We start from the raw sequence: 23,572 nt of genomic DNA, 5'->3' as shown, positions 1-23,572 counted from the left end.
GATTCTTCTCACCATGTTGGTGCAGAGTCCTCCTCCCTGTTCAGAAGCCCACATTTACATAACCCTTCTCTTTAGGGTCCAGAGGGCCAACCGACACACCCCCCAACTCACATCCATTTCCGGGAGAATCAGAGCATATGAACAAAGGAAGCACCAGGATCTTCATTAGGCGAAGAGAGAAGGCTTAAGGTCATCAAGAATGCTTTCTCCTAAAGAGGAGATAAAACAGGGAGCAATATTTGGATGGCTGAGTTGCACTCCTGGAATATGTTAAAACTAAAAATAAGAACTCGGGTCATCATTTAAAAGACGATTCATAAGCTCATCAAGCGCCTTGAATTTGTTCCCCCTCCACTATGATTTCTCTGCTCACAGAAGGAGTTCAAAAAACATTCCTCAAGCCTCAAATCCACTCTTTAATAATGTTCTGTTAAGGTTAAAAATCACTCCTGACAAGGCTGCTGAGACCCACGCTCTTTTCATCTGCACCCCAGGAAGAGAGCAGGGCTGGGAAGCAGAATAGGGTCAGATGTGCATTCCAACCTCCTGGCTTCACTTGGAAGGAGATCAGAAGGGGAGAATGTTTCTTTGATCCAGCCTCTCTTGTGATTAAAATTCACCTTAAGGTTTTCTTCCAGTACCATACAGGTAAACAATTCATTCTCCTGCCCTGTTGAAACTGCAAACTGCCACCACACCAGGTAAGGGGCATGTCCCGGGCACTCATAGCACAAGGGTGTCCACATGCCCATCTTTAATGAGGCTCATGGCTCATGTGCAATCCAGACCTGCAGTGTGAGAGGCAGATCTGGTTAAAGTTGGGATACAGAGTGATGGGAAAGGCTCTTAACCAGCAAAGTATGTAAATACAACCCAAGTTGTTCATTAACACATAGCAGCCAATATAAACTACTTTCCAAAATTAGCCAAAAAAAAATCTTTGCAAAGCCGGACATTCCAATGTTGCTGAGCAGGGGTGGAAAGCTGCACTTCACACCGGGTGAGAAGGCTGTCATAGTTGCTACCGTAGAAATGGGTCCAGGAGCCATTTGATGGAGTCCCTGGAGTTTGGAGCATCAGCTGGGGTGGAGCGGGGAAGCCCAGAAGTGGGACCACAATGTAACTTGGAGACCCTGGGAGCAGAAAGGGGCTGGATAAGGCACGTGTGGAGTAAGGGGAAAAAACAAGACTAAGATGCATTTCCCAGTCCTCCCTTTGTTTGGGGCCACACAGGGCCTCCACCATGTGCATCTGTGAAGATCTGGGAGAGAAAGGCTGCCATGGAGGCTCTCTTGCCATCTCAGCTGGTATCTCCATCCCAAAGGTGAATCGTTTCTCAACCACCTTGGAACTGGAGACATGCAAGGCAACTTCCATGCACTGTGTCTGCTGTGGTCTTTGTTTCCCACTTCCAAGAGCACATCTCCACCCAGGCCAGCCAGAGAGCAAGGAAAGTCAAAACAAATGCCAAACAACTGGAAAGACAAGGGGGAGGGACAGAAGGCAAATGGAAAACTTTGCATTTCAACCATGATTAAGGCTGGACTGGGTCTCATGATAAAGTAAAATATGCAAAGCTCGAAAGAACTGCTGTAGATCTTCTTGGTAGCTTAGAGACTGATCAAATACCATCTGTTGTCGCAGTTGTCATGGCAGCATTTTTCTCTGAATACCAGTGTAGCTGAGTGCAAAGCGCATGAAAATGATTAATGCAAACGAAGACCATCTCTATGGGCACCACCACGGCCAAGGGGAGGATGGGCTCCAGGCATACAGGTAAATGGGGCACTAGTTTTCAGGAGTTAAGAGTGTCTCATCAGGCCCCTTAGAGATCTCCATCCTGGGAAGAGAGGCAAACAGCAGCCGCACTCAAGTCAGGCACGGTTACAGCCATTTTCTAGAAGTCATGAAATACCTAAAGCCTAGGCAATGGAAGATCCAGACTGCAGACAAGGTTGAGTAAGAACCTTCAGGTTCTGGGGACTTTAAAAGCACAGTGCAGCTTCTTCATGAGCCCCATACATCCACTCAGACAGCTTCCTTCCAGAAGTGTGACCCTCACACCTGGCATGGCTACTTGTCATTCATTAATCCATTCCTTGACCCATATTCACTGAGCACCTACTGGATGTCAGGCAATGTGCGGTACTGGGTATACAGTGGTGAATAATCCCTGACCTCAAAAGAACCTAAAGTTTAGTGTAGGGCACTGGGCATTAAGTCAATGCACAAGTAAGTATAGACAACATCTATCATGTACAGAAGACCGGATCTAGCCAGGGGCATGGTAGGTAGGTAAAAATTTCTCAAGGAAGAGACAGCATGTAGGTTCAGAGACAGGACTTTTTGTTGGTCTATTCACTGATGTCGCCCCAGGCACCCAGAACAGTGAGGACCCCATCGCAGATATTCAGGACGATTTTGTTGACTGATGGGAAATTTGAGCAGAGACCTGAGTTAGCTGGACACAGAGCGGGGAGAAAAACCACACTACACCTAGTGAATCTAAGACTCAAAAGCCTCCAGGCAGGATGCAGCTTACCACGTTCTGGCAACCAAAAGGGAGCTGACATGGCTGGCAGCCAGGTGGCAGAGGACAAGAGCTAAAAGACAGGACACTGAGCAAGAGCAGAGGGCTGGCCACATGGGGCCACATTCAAGAGCTGACAGGAGAGAGAAGGCAGAGGTCCTCCTAGGTGTTAGGGAAGCCTTGAACCATGTCACCTCCCCAACCATTACCAGGGCAACAGCAGCCAGACCAAGCCCTTCTGATCTGAAAGCTTGAGGATGGGCTATTTTGTGTCAGGGATGGCTCAAGCAGCATCCTTGATGTGGGGGCTCCAGTGACATCCGGGCTGGGCATAGAGACAGGGAGGGATGGGAAGGGAAGGTCAGCATCTGTGGTCACATGTACTAGGAAGGTCTGCTTCCTATCCAACAGGCCTCTGTGCCTTTCTGACACTCCCTCCTCTGCCCCTTTCCAAAAATAAAAATAGAAGAGAGGAAGAAAAAAAAAAAAAAAGAAATCCAACCGTGAAACCAAATCAAAAAGCAAAATGAACTTTGGGGAAACACTCTTCCTAAATGCCCATCTCATCTGTGATGTCTCTTGCCTCTGTGTTCCTAGGCCGTGGCCTAATGCAGGATCTGTCCAGCTGAACTTTTTTTTTTTTTTTTTGGACACCTCCATCAGTGTTGGAGCCCAGCATCATCCCATGAACACGAGGCTCGTGGGCCACAAAGTGGTCCTGGAGACACAATCCCGTGAGACAGAGGTGGTAGGGCCTAGACATTATAGTTTTCATTTTAGGAGACCGCAGAAATGGGAGTCATGTATGGTGGTACTTCGAATTACCTCAGGTGGAGAGATATTCAAGAGCATCTCCCCTTGTGAGTGCCACAAGCTGCGGCTAGCTTAGCTGATGCAAGAAGCCATCCTAGCCCAGTAGCACGAGGGGCTCCAAGTCCTGTGTCCCAGCTTTGGCCATTCATACCAGCTCTCGCTTTCTTGGTGCCTTTCAAACAGCTGAAGCATGTGGGACTTGGGGGCTGGATGGGGCTTCGGTTCCTAGGTCTGTTCTTGCTAGTGCTTTGCCCAGCTCCTTCCTTTAATTTGGCAATGTTATCCACCTTATCGTATATGATATTTATAACTTCAGCTGAGATGTTGTCAAGAATTCCTTAAAAAAAAAAAAAAACTTTATAGGAGTCTCTCTGCTGTTAAGGCACATGGCTAAGTCCATATGGATACAAAAAATCCTTTCAAGGAGAAACAACAATCGAAAACAAGAATCTCAAATTCCCCCCAGTGATTATCTTTTTCCACTTTGCTTCCAAATGCTTAGACTATTTCATTTTCCTATTACACTCTGACTTCTCCATTTTTCCCTCGAGACAAAGAGAAATCTGGAAAGGGAGGTATAGCTCAAATTCTAGAAAGCAGTCCTTACTCTGGAGGCTCCCATAAAAAACGCTTACACCTGAGCTCTGTAGGGATGAGGAGGAAAAGTCCTCTGGGCATCGGCATGGTCAGAAAGGCGCACAGATGCCCCTGGGTGCGTTTATCTAGCACGCCATTGCCAACACCATTTTCCCTGCTCCGGTTTCAGAGGAATGTGGCCTAACTTCCTAATACTCCCCAAAGGGAGGAGCCTAAGCTCCTCCAAGTTAGGAGCTGGACCCAAATGCTAGAGGGAAGTGATTAGGGCTAAGGAGTGGCATTCAGGGATGTATCCCAGGTTTTAGAGTCAGACAAACCTAGCCTCAAATCCTGATTCTGCCCCTGATCTCCACTAAGTTACCTCCATGGCCTGATCTGTGGAATGAGCATTATAACACCCATTGCACAGGGTGGTGGAGGATATATACGTGGTGCTTCCTAAGTGCCCCATAACTAGCAGTTTTTGTTACAGTGTTGTCATTTTTGACAGGACATCCCTGTACTATACTTCTAAGACTATGACATGCCCGTGGCTATGTGTAGAGCTGGCCCCTGGCAAAGCAGAGAGTTCAACAAGCTTATTACCTGGGCTGCCTTCCATTTGCTCCTGACTTTCCCCTCAAGCCCAGACGGAGACTCTGGGTCCTCTCTATCACCTGATGTCGGGCCTAGGTCTCAGCAAGCCCACTCTTAAAAAGACAGCGGTAAACTAATTCACAACAGGGCAGAGGGATTGCTGCCGTCTTCCCATGGGTTATGTCTCCCACGGGTACCTGTATCCCATCACAATTATTAGAGGACCATAATCTGTTGGAAGAATACAGACTCTGGGCTTCTCCCCGCTGGATTCTGGCTGTCTCAGACTACCCACAAGACCCTAGCAAAATTACTAACTGCTTCAAGCTTCAAATTCCTCCTCGAGAACATGGGAAGGTGGGTAACTATCTCAACAGAGATGCTGAGGCATAGATAGGCTGACCTCGACCAAGGGTCTGGAAGTTCATATAGCCAGAGCTTCAAAAGACTCTTTCTTCATACCCTTCCGTAATGGCAGAATATCATATATCACTGGCCATCTCCTAAAAGTAAGGGATCACTCTGGAGTTGTGAGATGCTCTGAAGCTTGCTAAAGTGCATGATGCTAGTATGGCCTCTCTACGAGTGGGTTCCTTGTAGCTAGAATCCATTTTGACCCTGTTAGAATTAGCACTTCCCGTCCCGAAAGATTTCTGGTCAAAGTCTCCTTTATCCTTTACTAAGTGACATAAAAAACCCTAAGACAGCAGACCAACAGTTCCGTTAAGAAGGAGCAAGTACTTTTCACAGAAAACCCTGGCTTTTCCTACAGAGAAGGGGACAAACCCAGACGCCAACCTAAACAAGAACATCGTGCTTTCTGGACCCCAAATGCGTGGCTGCCTCTTGAACCAACAGAGAAGAGTGGTACTGTGGATACTTGCTAGAGAATTCCACCCAGGAGCTAACTAAAACTTGGTCGCCTCATTCATTCCTTGATGAATAACGACTATTTACTCTCTTGCAGCCTCTGCTCTAGAAGAAGGGGAAACAGAAGTGACAAGCCAGCGTGGTCCTTCCTCACGCAGCAAACAGCGCACACAAGAGCAGACTCCCTACTCAACAGAGGTCGCCAACGAGGTAAGGGTTAGCTTACACTTATCAGCTCACCAACTCAAAAGCCTGACACTGACTCACTGTGCTCTTTTTAGCCTGGTTCTTTCTGTAGCTTTGTCATATTTACATCCTGAAACCCATAAACCACCACAAGGTCTTCAAGAGACAGAGTATAAATGCAATAGAAAACAAAACAGCAGATCTCTGATATACTCCACAAGGGCAGCAAACCCTCCACTTCGGCAATACCACTAGAACAGATCATTTTACCCACAAAGCAAATACATAGAAAGGAACAGGGTAACGGGAATCATTTGCAGATGAAGGCCAAGAGTTAAACTTGCTCCCCGGTTTGGTGGCCAGCTCCCTCATAGCAGCCTCTGAATGCAGTTTTGTGCTTCAGCCGATTTACCATCATCTGCAGCTATGGTCCTTCCAGGCTGCCCATGAACGGTCCGTCTGTGGACGTCAACCCTGCAATTCCAAGGATAACCAGCACACAAGTGCAAGACACCCTGGCAGCATCACTAACCCGGAAAGCAAAGCCAAGCAGAATGCCTCAATACTCAATCCTGTAAGACTCTGCCCTCTCACTGGTGGCGACTGGCATGAAGGCACCTGCTGTCATCCTGTGCCTGTACATATCACCCTGCAGTGTTCATTTCTGCAGGAGATGGAATTCAAAAATTGCCCTTCCCTTTCCACTCCAATTCCAGATGCTACTAGCAATTAGTGGGTCATTATTATATGCCAGGCACACTATTAGCACCGTTCATATACAGGACGTTAATCTATTTTTTTTTTTTTTTAAGTTCAAAGAGCTGTTAGCAGGTATGGCTATGGAGCAGAGCCTGAATTCTAGACCACTGGTGATGATTAATATAGAACTTGGGAGATTTTGCAAGTAGTATGCAAAATATACCAAGAAACTAGATGTGACGGATCTGAGCAAAGAGCTGCATGACAACCCATCAGAAAACACAGGATATCAAAAGTAATTAAGAACATTATTAATAATGAAAATAATCCTCAACTCTGTTTCCTGCCACAGGCAGCATGTCGGAGGCACGAATTCCACTGGAAGAGGAGAACAAGCTAGACCAGGAAGGTCTCTATTTCAGGATATCCTTGAGCTTTCCAAGGCTATAAGATATCTAATGCACCTGGGAAGAAATAGTGACAATTTTTAACGTGTCATATAATGCTAATCTCTGTTACTATTTCTGTCCTTGTCAAGTATTCAGTCGAGCAAGGTTGCAATTTTTTGGAGGTAAAAATGGTTAAATATTGGCCACTTAATAAAATATAATTTTACCTATATTATTAGGAAGATAGCCTCCTCCTAAAGGTGAAACTTAAGCTGTTGGGTCGCCATAAAAACGGAGCGCTTGAGAGCTATTCATAAATAAACTATCAGTACATCTTAAACTCAGAATGAAATCTCTGCAAGTCTCTGTGAAAGAGGTCTCACAAGACAGAGCGGGGAAAAATCAAGTCAAAAGAAATGCCCCATCCTCAGGCTAACCCTTAAAAGGCCTTCTGTTTTAGTTAGGGCTTCCTCTGTAGGATTCCCACAGAGAACCAGAATAGGCCCCAGGAAAGGCTTTAATTCCGAGTTGGTTTCCCCTCAAAACCTCGCAGAAAAGGTAACTAGTTATCCTTCACAATAGTGAAGAGAATCCTGATCGCATGTTCTCTGTCTTCCTGCTCCTTCAGGGCAAAGTGTGAGAATGAGGGGATTTTGTCACCTGCCCCATCCCCTCCAAAGGAAAAGCTCCTGTCCAAATGTCATCTACACGGTATCTGGAGCCATTACTAAGAGGAAGTTTTACCTTCCGAGAGAGGAATTAGGGATTTCATGGGACCAGAGGGGAAGTCTGGATTTCTCAGCTCCTTGGCTATTTTGGGGCAAGGTCCTTGATTTCCCTGAGTCCCAGTTTTCTTTTCAGAAAAATGGGGATAATTATCCCTTTCTTGAAAGCCAAGAAACTAATATTTACACTCAGAAAACACAAAACACTGGGATAAATTCTTTTCCATACATTATTATTTCAGTTCATTTTCACCACTAGATGAGGTAGCTACTATTGCCATTTTCCAGATGGGGAAATGGAGGCACAAGGGGCTTAAGTGCCTTCCTAAAACTGCGGTCATTAAACGGCAGAGTTAGAATTTGAACACTTAATGGAAAGGGATCTAAGAGGCCCTCTACAAACATGGAATATTAACAACCAAATGGCAGGAGCTTTACTATCGCTCTTGACCACTCCAGTCACCTTCCCTACCCTGGGACTCCAGCTGACCAGGAGACCAGGCAGGTAATCAATCCCTTTGAATGAAATCTCATCTTCACATCAAAAGGACGAAGGACAATTCACAGAGGAAGGAGCTGACTTTTCCCATATTCTTTTCTACATGTTTTGCAGGAGACATTTATGTTTTTATACTGATGGAAATCTTTAGGAGCAGAAATTAATACAATATAGCATTTATGAGCATCATTTTGAAGTACAAATGCTCTCCCAACAGGGCTCTTTCAAACCACCATATGCCAGTGCTTAGGATCCCTGAGCAAGTTCATGATACTTGTAAGAACAGGACAATTTGGGGGTCACAAACCTCAAATGTGTGCAGGGGGCAAACAGGTAACAAATAACAAAAGCTGGTTTTATGACAATAGAGAATGGTGGGGAGTAGGACAAATGCAGCCCATAACCATCTAAAAGGGGCAGCTGCTACCCAGTTTTAGCCAACTTGGGCCTAGGGAGTGCCAACCCAGCACTGGCAGATCTTACCTTTTCTTTAAAAACAAGAAAAAAAGAAAAAGAAAAAGCTAGAAGATCAATTTTTATGAAGTAGATGGATTTTCAACTAATAGCATCTATTTGGTTTTTATTTTTGTTGCAAAAGGCCTTCTCGGGGCACTGGGTGACTCGGTTAAGCGTGCATCTCTTGATTTTGGTTTAGATCATGATCTCACGGTTTGTGGATTTAAGCCCTGTGTTGGGCTGAGCATGGAGCCTGCTTGGGATTGTCTCTGTCCCACCTCTGTTTGTGCTTTCTCTCTCAAAATAAACAAACATTTACAAAATAAATAAAAGGTCTTCTGGGGCCTGACCTCAGATTGGCATCCATCCACCTCCCTTTGCTGAAGTGAGCACACCTACTGACCGGCTCCCAGTATGCAAATGTCATAGGCTAACTGTGCTTTAACAGAATGCAAACAGGAATTCTTTGCTAAGCTCTGCTTCATGGAAAAATTTAAAAACAAAAAACAAAAAACAAACACATACAAAAACACTCTTTTGACATGATGCTGAAAGAGAAGAACTCCACAAAGACATATGCAGGGAGGTGGATCCAAGCATGAGGCCCAGATGGCTGTTATATAAACCACAGTCTACATGGTTATAAATTACCATCCGATTTCCCTCTCAGCTCAAAAAGATGTGTAGCTATTCTTCCTTCACTTACCCTCATATTTGCTAAGTTCTTCAACCTTACCGAGCACCATGTTTGCCACTCATAGTGCCTCAGTCCTAAGGCTGTGCTGAGAATTTCTTAAGTAAATATTCACAAAGCAACTACCAGTGCCAGGTGATGGGGACAGGTGGACAGATGCAACAGTGCCCTCAAAGAAGTTAATGTCTACTTGGACATTGGCAGTAGAGTACTGCGCTCAAGTACAAAATTGCTTCAATTTTGCAATAGAGGAAACCAAGGGTCACACGGGTTAAGTGAGCTAGAAGAGGTAGTAGAGAATGCACTTGCAGGCTCCAAGACCACAGCCACGTGCACGATTCTGATCTTATCCATGCAGAGCTTACTACAGTGCTCAGACAAGAGGATGTCTACAGCAGCTTAACCTTTCCAAAAAAAGCCAACTGACTGGCTCATTCAAAATATTTACATTTCAATAAACCCTATAGAGATCCTCTTAATTTTTTAAATTTTAAACAACTCTGCAAACTCATTTATGCTTAAATGCATGTTTGCACAGGCAGAGCCCAAAAGAGACATTTTGTACTTGCCTTGAAGACCGCGTTGGCAAAGTGTGGTCACCAGGCAAGCAGCATCAGCATCACCCAAGAAGCTTGTTAAAAATGCAAATACTCCAGCTCCACCCCAGAAGTCCTGATTCAGAAACTCTGGGAGTAGGACCCCGTACTGTTTTAACAAGCACTCCAGGTGATTCTCACGCACACTAAGGCTGGAGCAGCACTGCCCTAGGAGGCTTTGCCAAACCAAACACTACTTCCCTTATTGATGAAAATCATCGGCGATAATGGTGTCTTTTCCACACACCTTTATCATGAAGTGAAAATAGAAAACTGTGAGAGATTTGAGAGAATTTCTTAGGACAACTCAAGTTTCTTTACAGCATTTAAAAATACAAAATCCATATTGCATATTTGACGTATTAGAATTTGATGTATAACGTCACCCCCACTCTCTGGGAAGTTGTTGGACAGTTGGGCCATTATTTGTTGAGCTCACTCATCTAAGAAACACGGGCTGAGCACTTCCAATGCACCTAGCACCATGCCAGGTGCCGAGAATACGCAGATTTTTATTGAACTAAAAGATGAAAAACACTATATGTATTATAAAGTTTTGATGTCATTAAATAACAAAATGTGACAAAGACCTCAAAATTTACTTAAATGTGCTATTAGTTACAAGACAAACGTGCATTAGTTGAAGAACACAATACCTACACATAAGTATATGTCCACAAAGAGGTCAGGAATACCTGGAGCCCAACTTCTAATTGGCACTTGTGGCTCCCATGACAGCTTAGTGTCTGAAGTGACCCACAACAAGGACGTGCAGTACTGAAAATGAAATGTGGGGCTCTGTTCTCCCCAGACTTCCCTACAGTGACCTGATGTAAACTCAGTACAAATGTGGAAAACTCTATTCTGAAGTGTTCTAACAATGGAAGCGACTTCCAGCCAACTCAGAAATCCAAGGAGCTTGCAGTAGCAAAATGAGCCTCTGCTAGCAACCCAAATAGCTTACTGTCCAATATAGCAAGAAATATTTTGGTTGGTTCCCAGAGAGTATTGGTTTCATACTGGTGCTTCAACAGGTGGCCAAAATTTAGTGGCTTCAAGCAGCCTAAAACTATAATTCCAGAGGAAAATCATTCTCCGTGAGCTTGAAAATCAAGGAGTCGGCTGGCTGTATCCATTCTGGAGGTTCTAGGGGAGAATCTATTTCGTCCTCTTTTCTAGCTGCTAGAGGAGACCTTTAGGCCTTGGTTCATACATAGCCCCTTCTTCTGTCTTCAAAGACAGAATAGCATCTTCCAATCTCTCGTCCCCCACTCTCCCTCTGCGCCCATAGTTAAATGTCCTCGCTCACCTTCTTGCCACCCTCTTAGAAGGATTCTGGTGACCACACCGGGCCTGCCCAGATGATCCAGGATGATTTTCCAGTCTCAAAACCCTTAACTTAATCACACCTGCAAAGTCCCTTTTGTTATGTAACCTAGCATATTCACAGGTTCTGAAGATTAATACGTGGACATCTTTGGGGGTCCACTGTTCACCCTACCGTACTGGGTGCCTACTTGGAGTATGAAAAAACCTTTCAATGCACAATAGTTAGGATATACAGGACCTGTAAGCAGGCAAGGGAACGGACATGAGACGTGCTCTCTCCACGAACCAGGACAATGCCAGATGATTATCATCCCATCGCTCATCCATCCCTGGCAGCAACCCTAGGGGGCAGCTTCCATCATAACCCCCCTTTCACAGATGAGAAAGGTTCAGATTTAGTAACTTGCCCAGCACACATGCCTTGGGATGGGAGACCCAAGTCTGCCTGATTCCAGTCTTCTTATTCTTCTTCAAACCAAATCTCCTTCCCAAGATGGAAGGCCTCATCTCCAGGCTCCATCTAGACCTACACAAGTGCGAGTACTACAAATGTAATCTTTGTACCTCCGTGTCACATTCCATCTTTTTTCTACTTCAATTTCCTTATATGCAGAATAGACTAACAGTTAAGGAAACAGACTCTAGAGTCAGGCTTCTAGAGTTCAAGCCCCAGCTTGTCACTTATTAGTTATGTGACCTCATGCACACTACTAAATCTGTTTCTTTATCTGTGAAGTGAGAATAAAGGTAACTGCTCTCATAGGGTTTTATGGAGCTAAAATCCATCAATGCAGAGGTCTAAGACATTGCCCAGTCATAGGTATATAGGATAGATGTTTGCTATTCTAGTCACGTAAGAACACAGAATCCAGGACAAGGGCCATAACCCCAGGCTCTACAGCACAAGTGGAAAAGAAGGAGACGTTCTTTAAAAAATATATATATATTTTTTAATGTTTTTATTTATTTTTGAGACAGAGACAGAGCATGAGCAGGGGAGGGGCAGAGAGAGAGAGGGAGACACAGAATCTGAAGCAGGCTCCAGGCTCGAGCTGTCAGCACAGAGCCCGACACAGGGCTCGAACTCACAAACCGTGAGATCATGACCTGAGCCGAAGTCAGACGCTTAACCGACTGAGCCACGCAGGCGCCCCAAGGAGAGGTTCTTTAACATGACTCACACTTAGCTTCTGGCAGAGCGCAGCATCAGGGTCTAAGTTCTCCAAAGCCATTTAGTGGAATGACAAAATCTATTTCCCATTCTAGCAAAATAAAAGGAGTTAAAATATGTAAAGCACTTACCTTTTTTTTTTTTTTTTTTTTAATTTCTGGCCATAAGGACACCTAAAAATGCTTACCTCAAGCAACATAAACGAACTTAATAAACTAAAAGTTAACTGCAATGTCCTATGGATAAGCTGAGGAAAAAAAAGGAATTGAGAAGGAAAGATACTTCTAGGGTAATGCTGGAAAACTTATAATACCCACATGGCTGCTCAGCCATAGACAAGGATGAAGAGTGGAATGTTACAACCCTTCAGTCACATGGACAAGTCCAGGCCAGCTCCCTTCTTAGTCTTTCCATCCATCCGTCCGTCCGTCCATTTAACGTTTATTAAACGTCTACTAGACGCCAGTCATCTAAGTACATCCTAAGTTAGGATACTCAGGTGAAAGACATGGCATCTCCTTCAAGAAGAAAATTCAACCACAAGGGAGTGTTATGAGAAACGCAGGTACCTGGGGACACCCAAGCCATCAGGCATCTAATAGATCTCAACTCCTTGAGATAACGATTGACCTGAAGGTTAAAGGTTACATGATCCAGGTGGGACAGTCATCAGATCTTCCAGGCAGTCTGGAGAGCATGTGGTAAGTACAAAGACAGGAGCGCACAGTCTTCTGTGGGCACCTCAAGTTCCAGTATGCCTGGGACGTAGAGGATGAGTGGCCGAGTGGCAAGAAACGCTGGTAACTCGACTGTGAAAGATTTTCCATGTGTGCTTCAGAGTACGGAAGGGGAAAGGAGTAGCCGAGGAGGGTTTAAACAGAGGTGTGACCAAAGAGGCAGAGAGGCAGAGAGGCAGAGAGGCAGAGAGGCAGAGAGGCAGAGAGGCAGAGAGGCAGAGAGGCAGAGAGGCAGAGAGGCAGAGAGGCAGAGAGGCAGAGAGGGAGACCTGGAAGTTGCCTCCACATTGAAAGAGACTGCTGGCCAGAACAGTACCACTGAGTGAAGTGGTGGATGCCACCTACTAACCTTGGCCCTGGACTCTTTCCACTTTGCTTTAAATTTTAAGTGGCCTGTAGACTTTTCTTCATTCCTTCTTGGTTCTGTAACATGTGTGTGCCCTTAGGGTGGTGTAAAAATAGGCCCGGGGCCCGGGGAAGAGGCAACTCAGCTGCCCAAGGAGCTCAGACACTCCCTAGGCATGTGGCCTGCTTTCTCTCAGCTGTTAGGAGGGCTCAAGGTCACTGGGCCTGGAAACCCGATTCTGTTGCAGATGGCCTTCCCGTGGCCCAGGAAGCTCTGTGGAGAACGCAGCGGGAGGTACCTGGCGCCAGGGCTCCCCAACGCCATCTTAACAGGCTGCCTCTCACTAGGGGCCCCTACTCCTTTTTCAGCTCTTATGGATTCATCAACAGGTCAACTCAGGCCCTTTCCAGAAATACTCCAGCTCTTCCCTTCTGCTGATTCTGCTGTATGCACACGTGAAAAATAAGAGCAGGGATTGGGAGGTGCAGACTATTTTTATTACACCCCTTCTCTGCCACAGAAGTCAACACCATAACTAGACAGACTTGGGTTCAAGCTCCAACTCTGCTTCCTAGGTCAGTAATCTAGAACAACAACAAAAAGACCTTGAAAAGCCTCAGTCCCATGTACGATTTTTTGGGGGGAGGGGAAAAAAAGGAATTCTGCTCATGCAATGGAAGTTTGAAAACTACTGCCCGGTCCTTCTCTGTGTCTATGTGCTAACTCCTACAGTCTTGGGAACTCAGGGCTACCATTTCCATGGAGACCCCTGAAGGACAGGGCGGGGTGCAGAGCTGTGCCCAAAGCAGCAGGGGCACTGAAGTTTGGGTCTGTGGAGCCGTAGGGGACACGTAGGCCAGCCTCTGGGATCTACAATCTGCTCAGGCCATATGCAAAATTCTGGGGTGTGTACAATCTGGGAAGGAGGGAGCCCTAGCTTTCCTCAGATTTCCAGAGGACTCCATGTTTCCAACACATGAACTACAATGCACAAATCATCACCAGAGAAACTACCATGTTCTGAGTGCTGCTCATAGGCGAGGAGCATGAGGGTAAGATCACCTACCTGCAAGGGCTATTGGGAGGATGGAGGGAGAGGACGGCTGGGCAGCACTTAGCAAGGCACCTGGCACAAGGCCGACACTTTACAGGCTCCAGTTGTATTTTATCACGGTGATCAGTATTCTCCATTATCGTCTCTTTTACCACCTCATTAGTACTACAAAAACGTTTTGAGGGACGTATTATCAACCCCACTTTATAGAGCAGGAATAGAGCCTTCAAAAAGGTTCACTAGTGAGCTCAAGGCCACAGAATAGCAGAGAAGGAGCTCAAACTTGGCCTGTCTGGTTCCCAAGCCCAAAAGGCCCTCAATCTAGAAGCATTAAGTGAAGAAGGCAGAGCCCTCTCGGACAGCTCAGGAGGAGGCTGTGGGCTGGAAGCCCCCAGATGACCCCGGGCCTGAGATCAGCAGCCAGAGGGGTAAACAGGCCTGGGGCTTTCCGCTGAAAGGGCCAGCAGGCCTTGCTAACTTTCACCTCTCCTAACCGACAAGAGAAAGTCAAGCCATGTAAGATAATGATTAAAACGGAAAACCACTCCCTGTGGCAGCCATTCCAAGGCTCTAAAGTGAGGCCCTGTCTTGGAGTACAGGGTTCAGGTTCGAGGAGGCAGGCAGTGCCCTCGGGCCAGGCTCCAGGCAAGGTTTCTCCTTCCAAACTATGCAGAACTCTGCTGAACTCACGGCTTGAAAGCCAAAAAGATGCCTCTGGGTTGCCATGGCAATGCTCAACAGACAAAACATTTTACCCGGCTCTGACGCACACACACAAACTTATTTAAGGGCCAAATGGATGGACTGGTGGGTGAAAGGGGGTGGGAATGTTTCCACGGCTCCGTCTCCAAGGATGTGGCCCCCACGGTGTCTAGGTCAGCCTGAAACCGGGCAAAGAACTCCTTCAACACAAGCTGAGGCCAGCTTGCTAGGGAAAGGAAGTCCCTGCCGTGCCTGTCTTGTCACAGTCACGGTCTTGTCCTAGGAGGCCTAGGAAAGAGTGACAGTATATGCCGACGGTCCCGGCTCTGCCTCTTCCTGGGCACAGCCTTTCACCACCTGGCACTTCATTCTCTTCACCAGAAAGGGGGGCATGTTGTGCAGGCCCACAGCAGAGTTGGGAGGACAGAATGTGCCCGTAAGTATGAACGGTCTCACAAACCTCACAGCACTGTGCAGATACAAGTTAGTTCTGATAGTAAAATCATGGATGACCATTTCCCACCAGGTAGGGTTCTCACCTCCAGATCCCATGATTGAACTTCCCTCCACAAGGCTGGATGACCATGGGTATTTCCCTTTAAAGAACTTCACTCCAGGGGGCACCTGGGTGGCTCACGTCAGTTAAGCATCTGACTTCAGCTCAGGTCACGATCTCATGGTTCGGTTCGTGGGTTGGACGCCTGCAACGGGCTTGCTGCTGTCAGTGCTCACTTTGGATCCTCTGTCCCCCTGTCTCTCTGCCCCTCCTCTGCTTGCATGCTCCCTCTCAAAAATAAACTTTTTGTTGCTGTGGTTTTTTAAATTTCACTCCAGGACCCAACAGGAATTGCCCTCCCAAAACGCGGTGATCCGGGTAGTGATGATGAATGCGGACCCATCCCAGACCCAAAGACCTCCATGCCCATGGGGTGTGTTGTACTCTGTCTCTTCCGTGCCCCACTCCTCACCTCAGAAGAGGAGTCTCACCAGAGACAGCTTATGGCACTGCAGCAGGATCATCAACAAATGATGATCCTGGACATCCTTTAGTAAAGAGATGCCCCAGGGATGTGAATCTTCTTCCACCTATCACTCCCCCGTGGTGCACCCTCTTACGTTTCAGCCTCCCTCCCGAGAAGTCATTCTTAAACCTCCCCTTGTCCTCAGATGGAACGGGCCCCACTGTGCCGTGCACAGAGGTCTATGGAAACAGTTGCACTGTTATTCTCTGGTCTCCTGGTTCCTTAAGGGCAGGGATCACCTGAGCATTCACTTGGCCCACCCCAGTGCCTGGCATTGGTCGGCACTCTGTGAATGCTGACTGGCAGGCTGCAAGTGACAGTGCCACACCCATCATGTCTGTGCATCAGTGCCCTTGGGATTTTCACATCCATATGCCACAGGCATCTGCTCTCACTTCCCCATCCTCCTGGAAAAGGACATTTGAAGCAGAGCCTGGAGTGCAAGAGTTTGAGACCTGAGCTCCTCAGCAACCTAGTGGGTCAGAAGCAAGGGGGCTGGGCCTCCTACCCACCAAAATCAAAGCTCTTGGCCCAACCCCCAGATTAGCTGATGGACTGAACTTGCCCCTTAAAAACTGGAACAGCATCCATTCCTCCTGCTCTGAAACATCATTGTTTTTCTTTGGCTCCATTACTCAAGGCCCCTGAAGAGTCTCTACTTTCTCAGGGAGTGAGCACATCAGCTCTGCTGATTATTTTCAGTTATCCTCTGAGCAGGTGCACTGCCCAAGTTCTCATCTCTCTGTAGGTCATCTCCCTTCTACCAACATGGTGCTCCCCACATGCTTCCCACTCGGTTTCCTCCAAATCTGTTATCATTGGCTGCCCTAAATAAAGCCTCCTTTGGAGTCTGACCTTCTAGGAATCCAGAAGTGGTGGCTCACCACTGTGCCACATCCCCAAAGGATGCTTCCCATGAGTAGAAATGCATTAACTCTGTATCTGCCCATACGGATGCACGCACGCGTGCGCACACACACACACACACACACACACACAGGGGTCCTCGTAGATGGAACACCACCCATGCTGGTCTAAGGAGCACTTCCTGCGTGCTCTAGGGGAGCTTCTGCCTTAGGCATTTGTCACAGTTCGTGATGTAGGGAAAATGACAATAGCCCTGTTGTCTTTATCATCGTTCTCATTTCCTATAGAACAGAATGACTGCGGTGGTGGTTTTCACATTTTCCTGGACTCACATCCTGTATGAAATATTCTCTGCTTCGTTCACCACCAGACCGTGTCTGCCTCCCTGCCCTTACGCTGGAACTAATTATCACCGACAATTATAGGATTTTATATTCCTATGTTCAAAAAAAAAAAAAAAAAAAAAAAAAAAAAAAAAAAAAAAAACAGAAAAAAAAACACAGGCCATAAAAAAACAATACTTTCACAGCTGAAAGAGTTAGAGAAGCCACAAAATTGCATCGGTGCCATGGTAGCATTTATAAATAACATTTTGCATGGAGAGCTAAATTTGCACCACGGAATCTGAGGTGGCAATATTATTTTATAATCTTGAAAGTAGACTTTAATACCTCCCACAGAAGGCGCAGAAAATACAGAAGTGCCAAAGAGAATAAAAGGTTCATTGCCTTCAAATACTAGGTCTACACATGCATCATAATGGGCTGGGACAAATGCATCGGTATCTTTCCCAGGGGAAAGTACTGCCCCTCTTTCGTGCGAAGAGAGGACCTGCATGTGTAAAATGCTTACCCTAAATTAAGTCTTCTATCTTCCACATTTTCCCAATTATTAATATACTAGACAGCTGCAGTAGCTCTAACAAAAATAGCAGCCAAGCTTTTCCAAAAGTCAAAGCGGCCAGGGGAGATCTGCATGGGGACTTTCCTATGTAAGGAGTGGTTGCTCTCTGGAGCAAACCAACAGAAAAAAATCTCCAGTGAAAGGACAAAAAAAAAAAAAAAAAAAAAAAACCAACCCAAAACAAACAGAAAACTTGTTTCAAAACAAACTGAAAAATGACTCCCATCACACCACACACACTCCTCTTTATAGTAAAAAATAAAGGTCACCGAAAAGGCTGTCTGGCCGACTCATTGGCATTAACAACCCTGAAAGTTAAGAAGTAAAACCAAGGATCGCCAATCACTTTGCTATACTTTGGAATGAGACTATCAAATTGTGTCAACTCAAAGGGAGTAGGGGGAGGTCAGAAAAAACAGATTATGCCTTTTTTCAGTTTTAGATTTCTGAAAGCAAATTAAGGTCCTGAAAAAAAAAAAAAAAAAAAAAAAAAAAAAGAAAAAAGTTGCCCTTAAATTGCCACCTTCATATGTCAAGCAGGTAGGACCATCATCTTAACGAACTGATATGTACACAATTCGTGTCAACATTCACATCTGAAAAGCACGATGAAGGGAAAAACCAGGTATTAAGAGCACTGCAATTTAACGTGCTCTGACCTCAACAGTGATCATGAATGTTAATTCAAAGATTATGAGGACACATAACAAGAACAGATGTTAAAAGATTCATTTGTTTTTGTTTTTTTAACAGCTCTAATATCAGAGCTTAAGCAGATCACACCAGAGAGAAGATCCCTTGTCAAGGTCACGTTAACAATGGTCTGGATAGTATCGTACACTTCACATTTCCTGCCACCGTTCTGATTTCACACCATTCCAACCTTTGAAGGCAATCAGATCACATGCCCCCATTTCTGAGCAAGACGCCATGACCTCATCTGTGCCCTAGCACCATATACACCAACAGAAATCGCTGTGTGTCTTTGAGAAAGCAGAACTGAGTCCCAACAGTCCAAATTCTCAACAAGCGTAGGTTTGCACCAGGTCTGCATAATGTGTTTCTACAAGAAAGACAGGGAACGTGAAATGCTGACCTAAGACTCTCTGTAAAAATCATGGCCACTTTTTAGTAAATGCCAACAAATATCAGAGAGAAGCAGAACACGGCTGCTTGGAAATAGCTGTTAAGTTTATTAATATAATCCCTTAGAGTAAAGCTTACAGTGTGGCTGTTTCCAAGACGGTCACTATCATTGAGAGGAAGGGCTACTTCCTTAATATAAACACTCACCAGCCATGTACCACTTACCATTTGTGATCTGTTCTTGGGACAGCCATTGATGTCTTCAATCTTCTCATTGGCTGAAAAAGGAAACACAAGTCAGAAAAATAAACAATCATCCCCAACACCTTGAGTAGTGATGTTCAGAACGCTTGAGGCCAACCAAGTCCTAAGGCCCATCCTGGGGTCTGTCCAATCAGCGCAGGCATGTGAAACGCTGAGCCGCAGCTAGCAAGCTTCAGGACTTACTCATCCAGCCACCGTCCTCCAGGGACAGCTGGGGCAAGGTCGTCGGCATCTAAAGCAGAGACAACTGCATTGACGACAGTCTTGGAGCACTGGGACATCACAGAAATGTGTGGATACTGGGAAACAGAGCTCTGATTATGCTTTCGGCTCTTAGACAGCTACGACCTCCCCACAGAAGATAGGATGGTTCAGAGTGGGTCAGTCCAGCTAGAACTCCACTCCTGGGGACAAAAGGCACAGATGAAGTATCTTACCTCATCCTTTCCTTTTACTTAATTAAAACAAAATTAATTCCAGTGTAGTTAACATACAGCATTATAGTTTCAAGGGTACAATATAGTGATTCAACGGTTCTGTACATGACTCAGTGCTCATCACAACAAGTGCACTCCTTAATCCCCATCCCCCGCCCACCTCCCATCTGATAATCATCAGGTTGTTCTCTGTAGTTGAGTCCATTTTTTTGGTTTTGTCTCATTTTTTTCCTTTTGTTTCCTAAATCCTACCTGAGTGGAATAATGTGGGATTTGTCTTTTTGACTTTTTTCACTTCGCATTAGATTCTCTAGCCCATCCATGTCGCAAATGGCAAGACTTCATTCTTTATGGCTGAATAATATTCCACTGTGTGTTTGTCCATCTTTATCCATTCATCTGTCAATAAAGATTTGGGCTGTTTCCATGGTTTGGCTATTGTAAATAATGATGCCATAAACATAAGGGGGCATGTATCCCTTTGAATTAGTGTTTTTGTAGTCTTTGGGTAAATACCCAGTAGTGCTGGATCGTATAGTAATTCTATTTTTATTTTTTTATTTTTATTTTATTTTTATTTTTATTTTTGGGACAGAGAGAGACAGAGCATGAACGGGGGAGGGGCAGAGAGAGAAGGAGACACAGAATCGGAAAGAGGCTCCAGGCTCCGAGCTGTCAGCCCAGAGCCTGACGCGGGGCTCGAACTCACGGACCGCGAGATCGTGACCTGGCTGAAGTCGGACGCTTAACCGACTGCGCCACCCAGGCGCCCCTCTATTTTTATTTTTTTGAAGAACCTCCATCCTGTCTTGCAGTGGGGCTGCACCAGTTTGCATTCCCACCAATAGTGCACAAGGGTTCCTTTTCTCCACATCCTCACCAACACTTGTTTCTGGTGTTGTTGGTTTTAACCATTCTGACAGGTGTGAGGTGATCTCATTGTGGTTTTGATTTGCATTTCCCTGGCGAGTTGAGTACCTTTTCATGTGTCTGTTGGCCGTCTCACCTCATCTTTAGCCAGAAATGCTAATATTGCTTAATACAAATAGGATTACTAATAATCCTATTCCCTCTGTGTGGTAGCACACAGAGAAAATAAGAGCGCGAGACTTAAAAGGGATGCATCCCAGGCCACATAGTGAGTCCAGGTTAGATCTGAAACACGCTCCTAAAGTCATCATAGCACCTGGCTATTTAGAGAAGTGGGAGAAAGAGGTTGTGTTAAATTAACTGGAAATCGATCCAAGTGACAAGGAAGAAAGGCCCAGATTCCCACAGTGAAGTAAGGAGGAATCCCTATAAGACACAGCCCAAGCTATCTATGGTGGGTGCAGGGGGGTTTCAGTTTGCCACAGCAGCACTACATAAAAGCGACATATGTAGAGGTTGGGGCACTAGCCTTGGGAGGCAAAGATACCTCCACGTTTGAATCTCAGATCTATAGCTTCTTAGCTGTGTGATCTCAGCCATGTCCCTCAACCTCTCTGGGCCACAGGTTCCCCATCTATAGGATGGAGCTAATACTACCTGCTTTAGAGGAGGAGCTATGATAGACTATAGGATGCCAGAAAAATACTTCATGCAGTGCCTAGCACACAGTAAGTATCCTACAAATGGCAGCTATCATTTACCCAATAATACATACCACTTATGTAAAGTATATAAGATATGAATTTCCTTTCTGAGGTCTCCATCTGAGTTAAGCCCACAAACTCAGCTAGGAGTCCACAGTCAAGCACTGAGGTTCTGCTGCCTCTGGGAAGCCCCTGTAAGCTTCCTCCCCAGTCCCCTTGGTCCTTATACTTAGGGTCCCCATCCCTAGAAGAAGAAAGCACATGCAAGTCTCTGTTCTCTCAGCACTGTGTACCTTCCTCTGTTTTGGTCTGAATCATTTAAGGTGTAACTCCTTTTCTGGTCTCTGCCAGCTATGCTGTTGAAAGCCTGGCAGACATACAGATTTTGGTTTTCACATTTGTGTGTTCAGGGCTCAAGAAGTGCTTACAAAATCAAATTTCAAAAACAAACAAACAATCATGTCAGATTTTAATGAATATGATGCCAAAAATCCCCATGAAGAAGAAAGATATTAAAAACTATCTGAAAAGAATAACCAAATTAAAGTGTCCCAAGCTCCAATTTTAGAACTCCTGAATCTAATACATAATACAGCTCAGCATTACCTCAATTGGACTCCCCCCCCCCCACCCCTCTGGTGTTCCCTACGTCAAGAAAGAAGGGAGAAATAAAGCTAGTGTCAAGAAATTGTTTAAGGGAGAAGTGGGGGAGAGGGGAAAATGGGGGATGGGCACTGAGGAGGGCACTTGTTGGAATGAGCACTGGGTGTTGTATGGAAACCAATTTGACAATGAATTTTATTAAAAGAAAAAAGATTGTTTAAAAATCTCATTCCTAGGAGATAGTCTGGTTAGTATACATTCAGCCTAATCTACACCTTCTTTAGAATTTGCTCAGGTTAACAGATATTCCACTCTATGATCTACCTTAGAAGATGTCAATCTTCAGAGATCCAACTCTTTAAGAACACTGGGATAGACATTTTAGGAAGCCTTTTCTACCCGTTTCCCTTACCCCCAAAAGGGGTGCCATAAAGCCTTTAAAAAGCACATGAGAAATGCCCAGTGAATGGGATGACTCATGGGTATCTGTTCTTTAGTTCACCAGAAAATGACAGAATTCCAATCAGTCAGAATAGGTCGCTAGCATGTCAGCTCCAGAAGAACAAGCTTTATCATCTGCTTCCTATTATAACCCCAGAGCTTAAGACCGTGCTGGTCACACAGAAGCCAACTCAAATATTTGTTGAAAGGAGCTAAGGAATGAGTATTCTGAACGCTTCAAAGAATCAAAGTTTTACTGCCTATTCAGAGGCAATGGTCTTTTCACTTGTCAATACAGAGGCACATACTAAAGATGAAAAAAAAAAAAAAAAAGATCCTGGACAAATGGCATGCCTTCAAACAAGGGAAATTATGGCAGACCTGCACTCAGACCCTGGGTTTTGATATACAACAATAGAGAATAAATATGTGGCTTCTGAGAATCCAGGCCTCTCAAGGTATCTTCCAATTGGATATTCATGATGGCCAAAGTCATAAGTCATTAGATTCTGATCAATACCCAGTTCAGCATTAGGTCATTAGTGCTCATTCAAGTAAAGGATGGATAACTGCGATCTTAGGAAATCATTTTAAAGATTCTTTATATACCATCTAGATAAAAATGCCAAAGGACTTGGTCTAATTGTTACTCTACTTCCTTTTTGTAGTCTGTCACCTAAACCACAGTCAGGTGCTGCCTGAATTCAAATACTGCAGCTCCTAGGAGCTTAATGCCACTTTACAACATTAGAAATAAACCAATGGAGTGGAGCCTATGGATGACCACTCTAAAGAATATGCGGGAAGAGATCAACTAAATGCCTAAGCCCAAACTCAAAAAGCTTAATAAAAATGCAAAAAAATATCTTGAACCTCCTAGTTTCCAATTTCATGTAATTTAAATATTTCTCCTTTGCTTAAATTCTCAAGAATTTCCATAACTGTCATAAATACTCAGAGCAATAACAGCAGTTCTGATTCTGCCGAAAAGGAAGAAGAACTTGGTTAACTTGTGGTAGGGGGTCTTTGGCTGCAACACAAAAGTAGATAACCAAAGAAGCAAAGGCATTTGTCCCCAAAGTCTTCAACTACGATTCAAACTGGCATCCCTAAGTGCCAGTGCCCATTTATGTATTCTAGCAGGTTCAAGACCTTCTCAATCCATGAATGCGGTAACCTGCCTGCACACAAGGTGACAAGTTATTAATTGGAAAGCTTCAGTGCACTTTTCAAGTAAGGAGAGTGGCATCAGCTCATTGCTTTCCAGCGGACTTCTTTGGAAGGGATGAGAACATTTCATATGCATCCATGCACAGGGCAGCTGGCAGCCCGGCCAACAGGAGAGAGAGAAACTGGCTGCCCAGAAAGGCAGAGGACTTACCCAAAGACACACAACAGTAGCAGGT

The 23,572-nt window shown here is 45.2% G+C and overlaps 1 protein-coding gene across 2 annotated transcripts in view; it reads right to left on the bottom strand.

Moving 5' to 3' along the window:
* The window catches only part of NAV2 (neuron navigator 2), a 324,049-nt gene that overhangs the window by 235,662 nt on the left and 64,815 nt on the right, over window positions 1-23,572 (bottom strand). For both annotated transcript variants that reach the window (XM_042904228.1, XM_042904227.1), the window contains exon 3: window positions 19,073-19,125. In XM_042904228.1, coding sequence (XP_042760162.1) covers window positions 19,073-19,125 — 53 coding nt within the window. The remainder of the gene's footprint in view (window positions 1-19,072; window positions 19,126-23,572) is intronic.

The sequence above is a fragment of the Panthera leo genome, chromosome D1 (assembly GCF_018350215.1).
Source record: "Panthera leo isolate Ple1 chromosome D1, P.leo_Ple1_pat1.1, whole genome shotgun sequence".
In the NCBI taxonomy this organism is placed as follows: Eukaryota; Metazoa; Chordata; class Mammalia; order Carnivora; family Felidae; genus Panthera; species Panthera leo.
The sequence above is the reverse complement of the archived record's forward strand: the minus strand, read 5'-3'. Positions and strand labels throughout refer to the sequence as shown.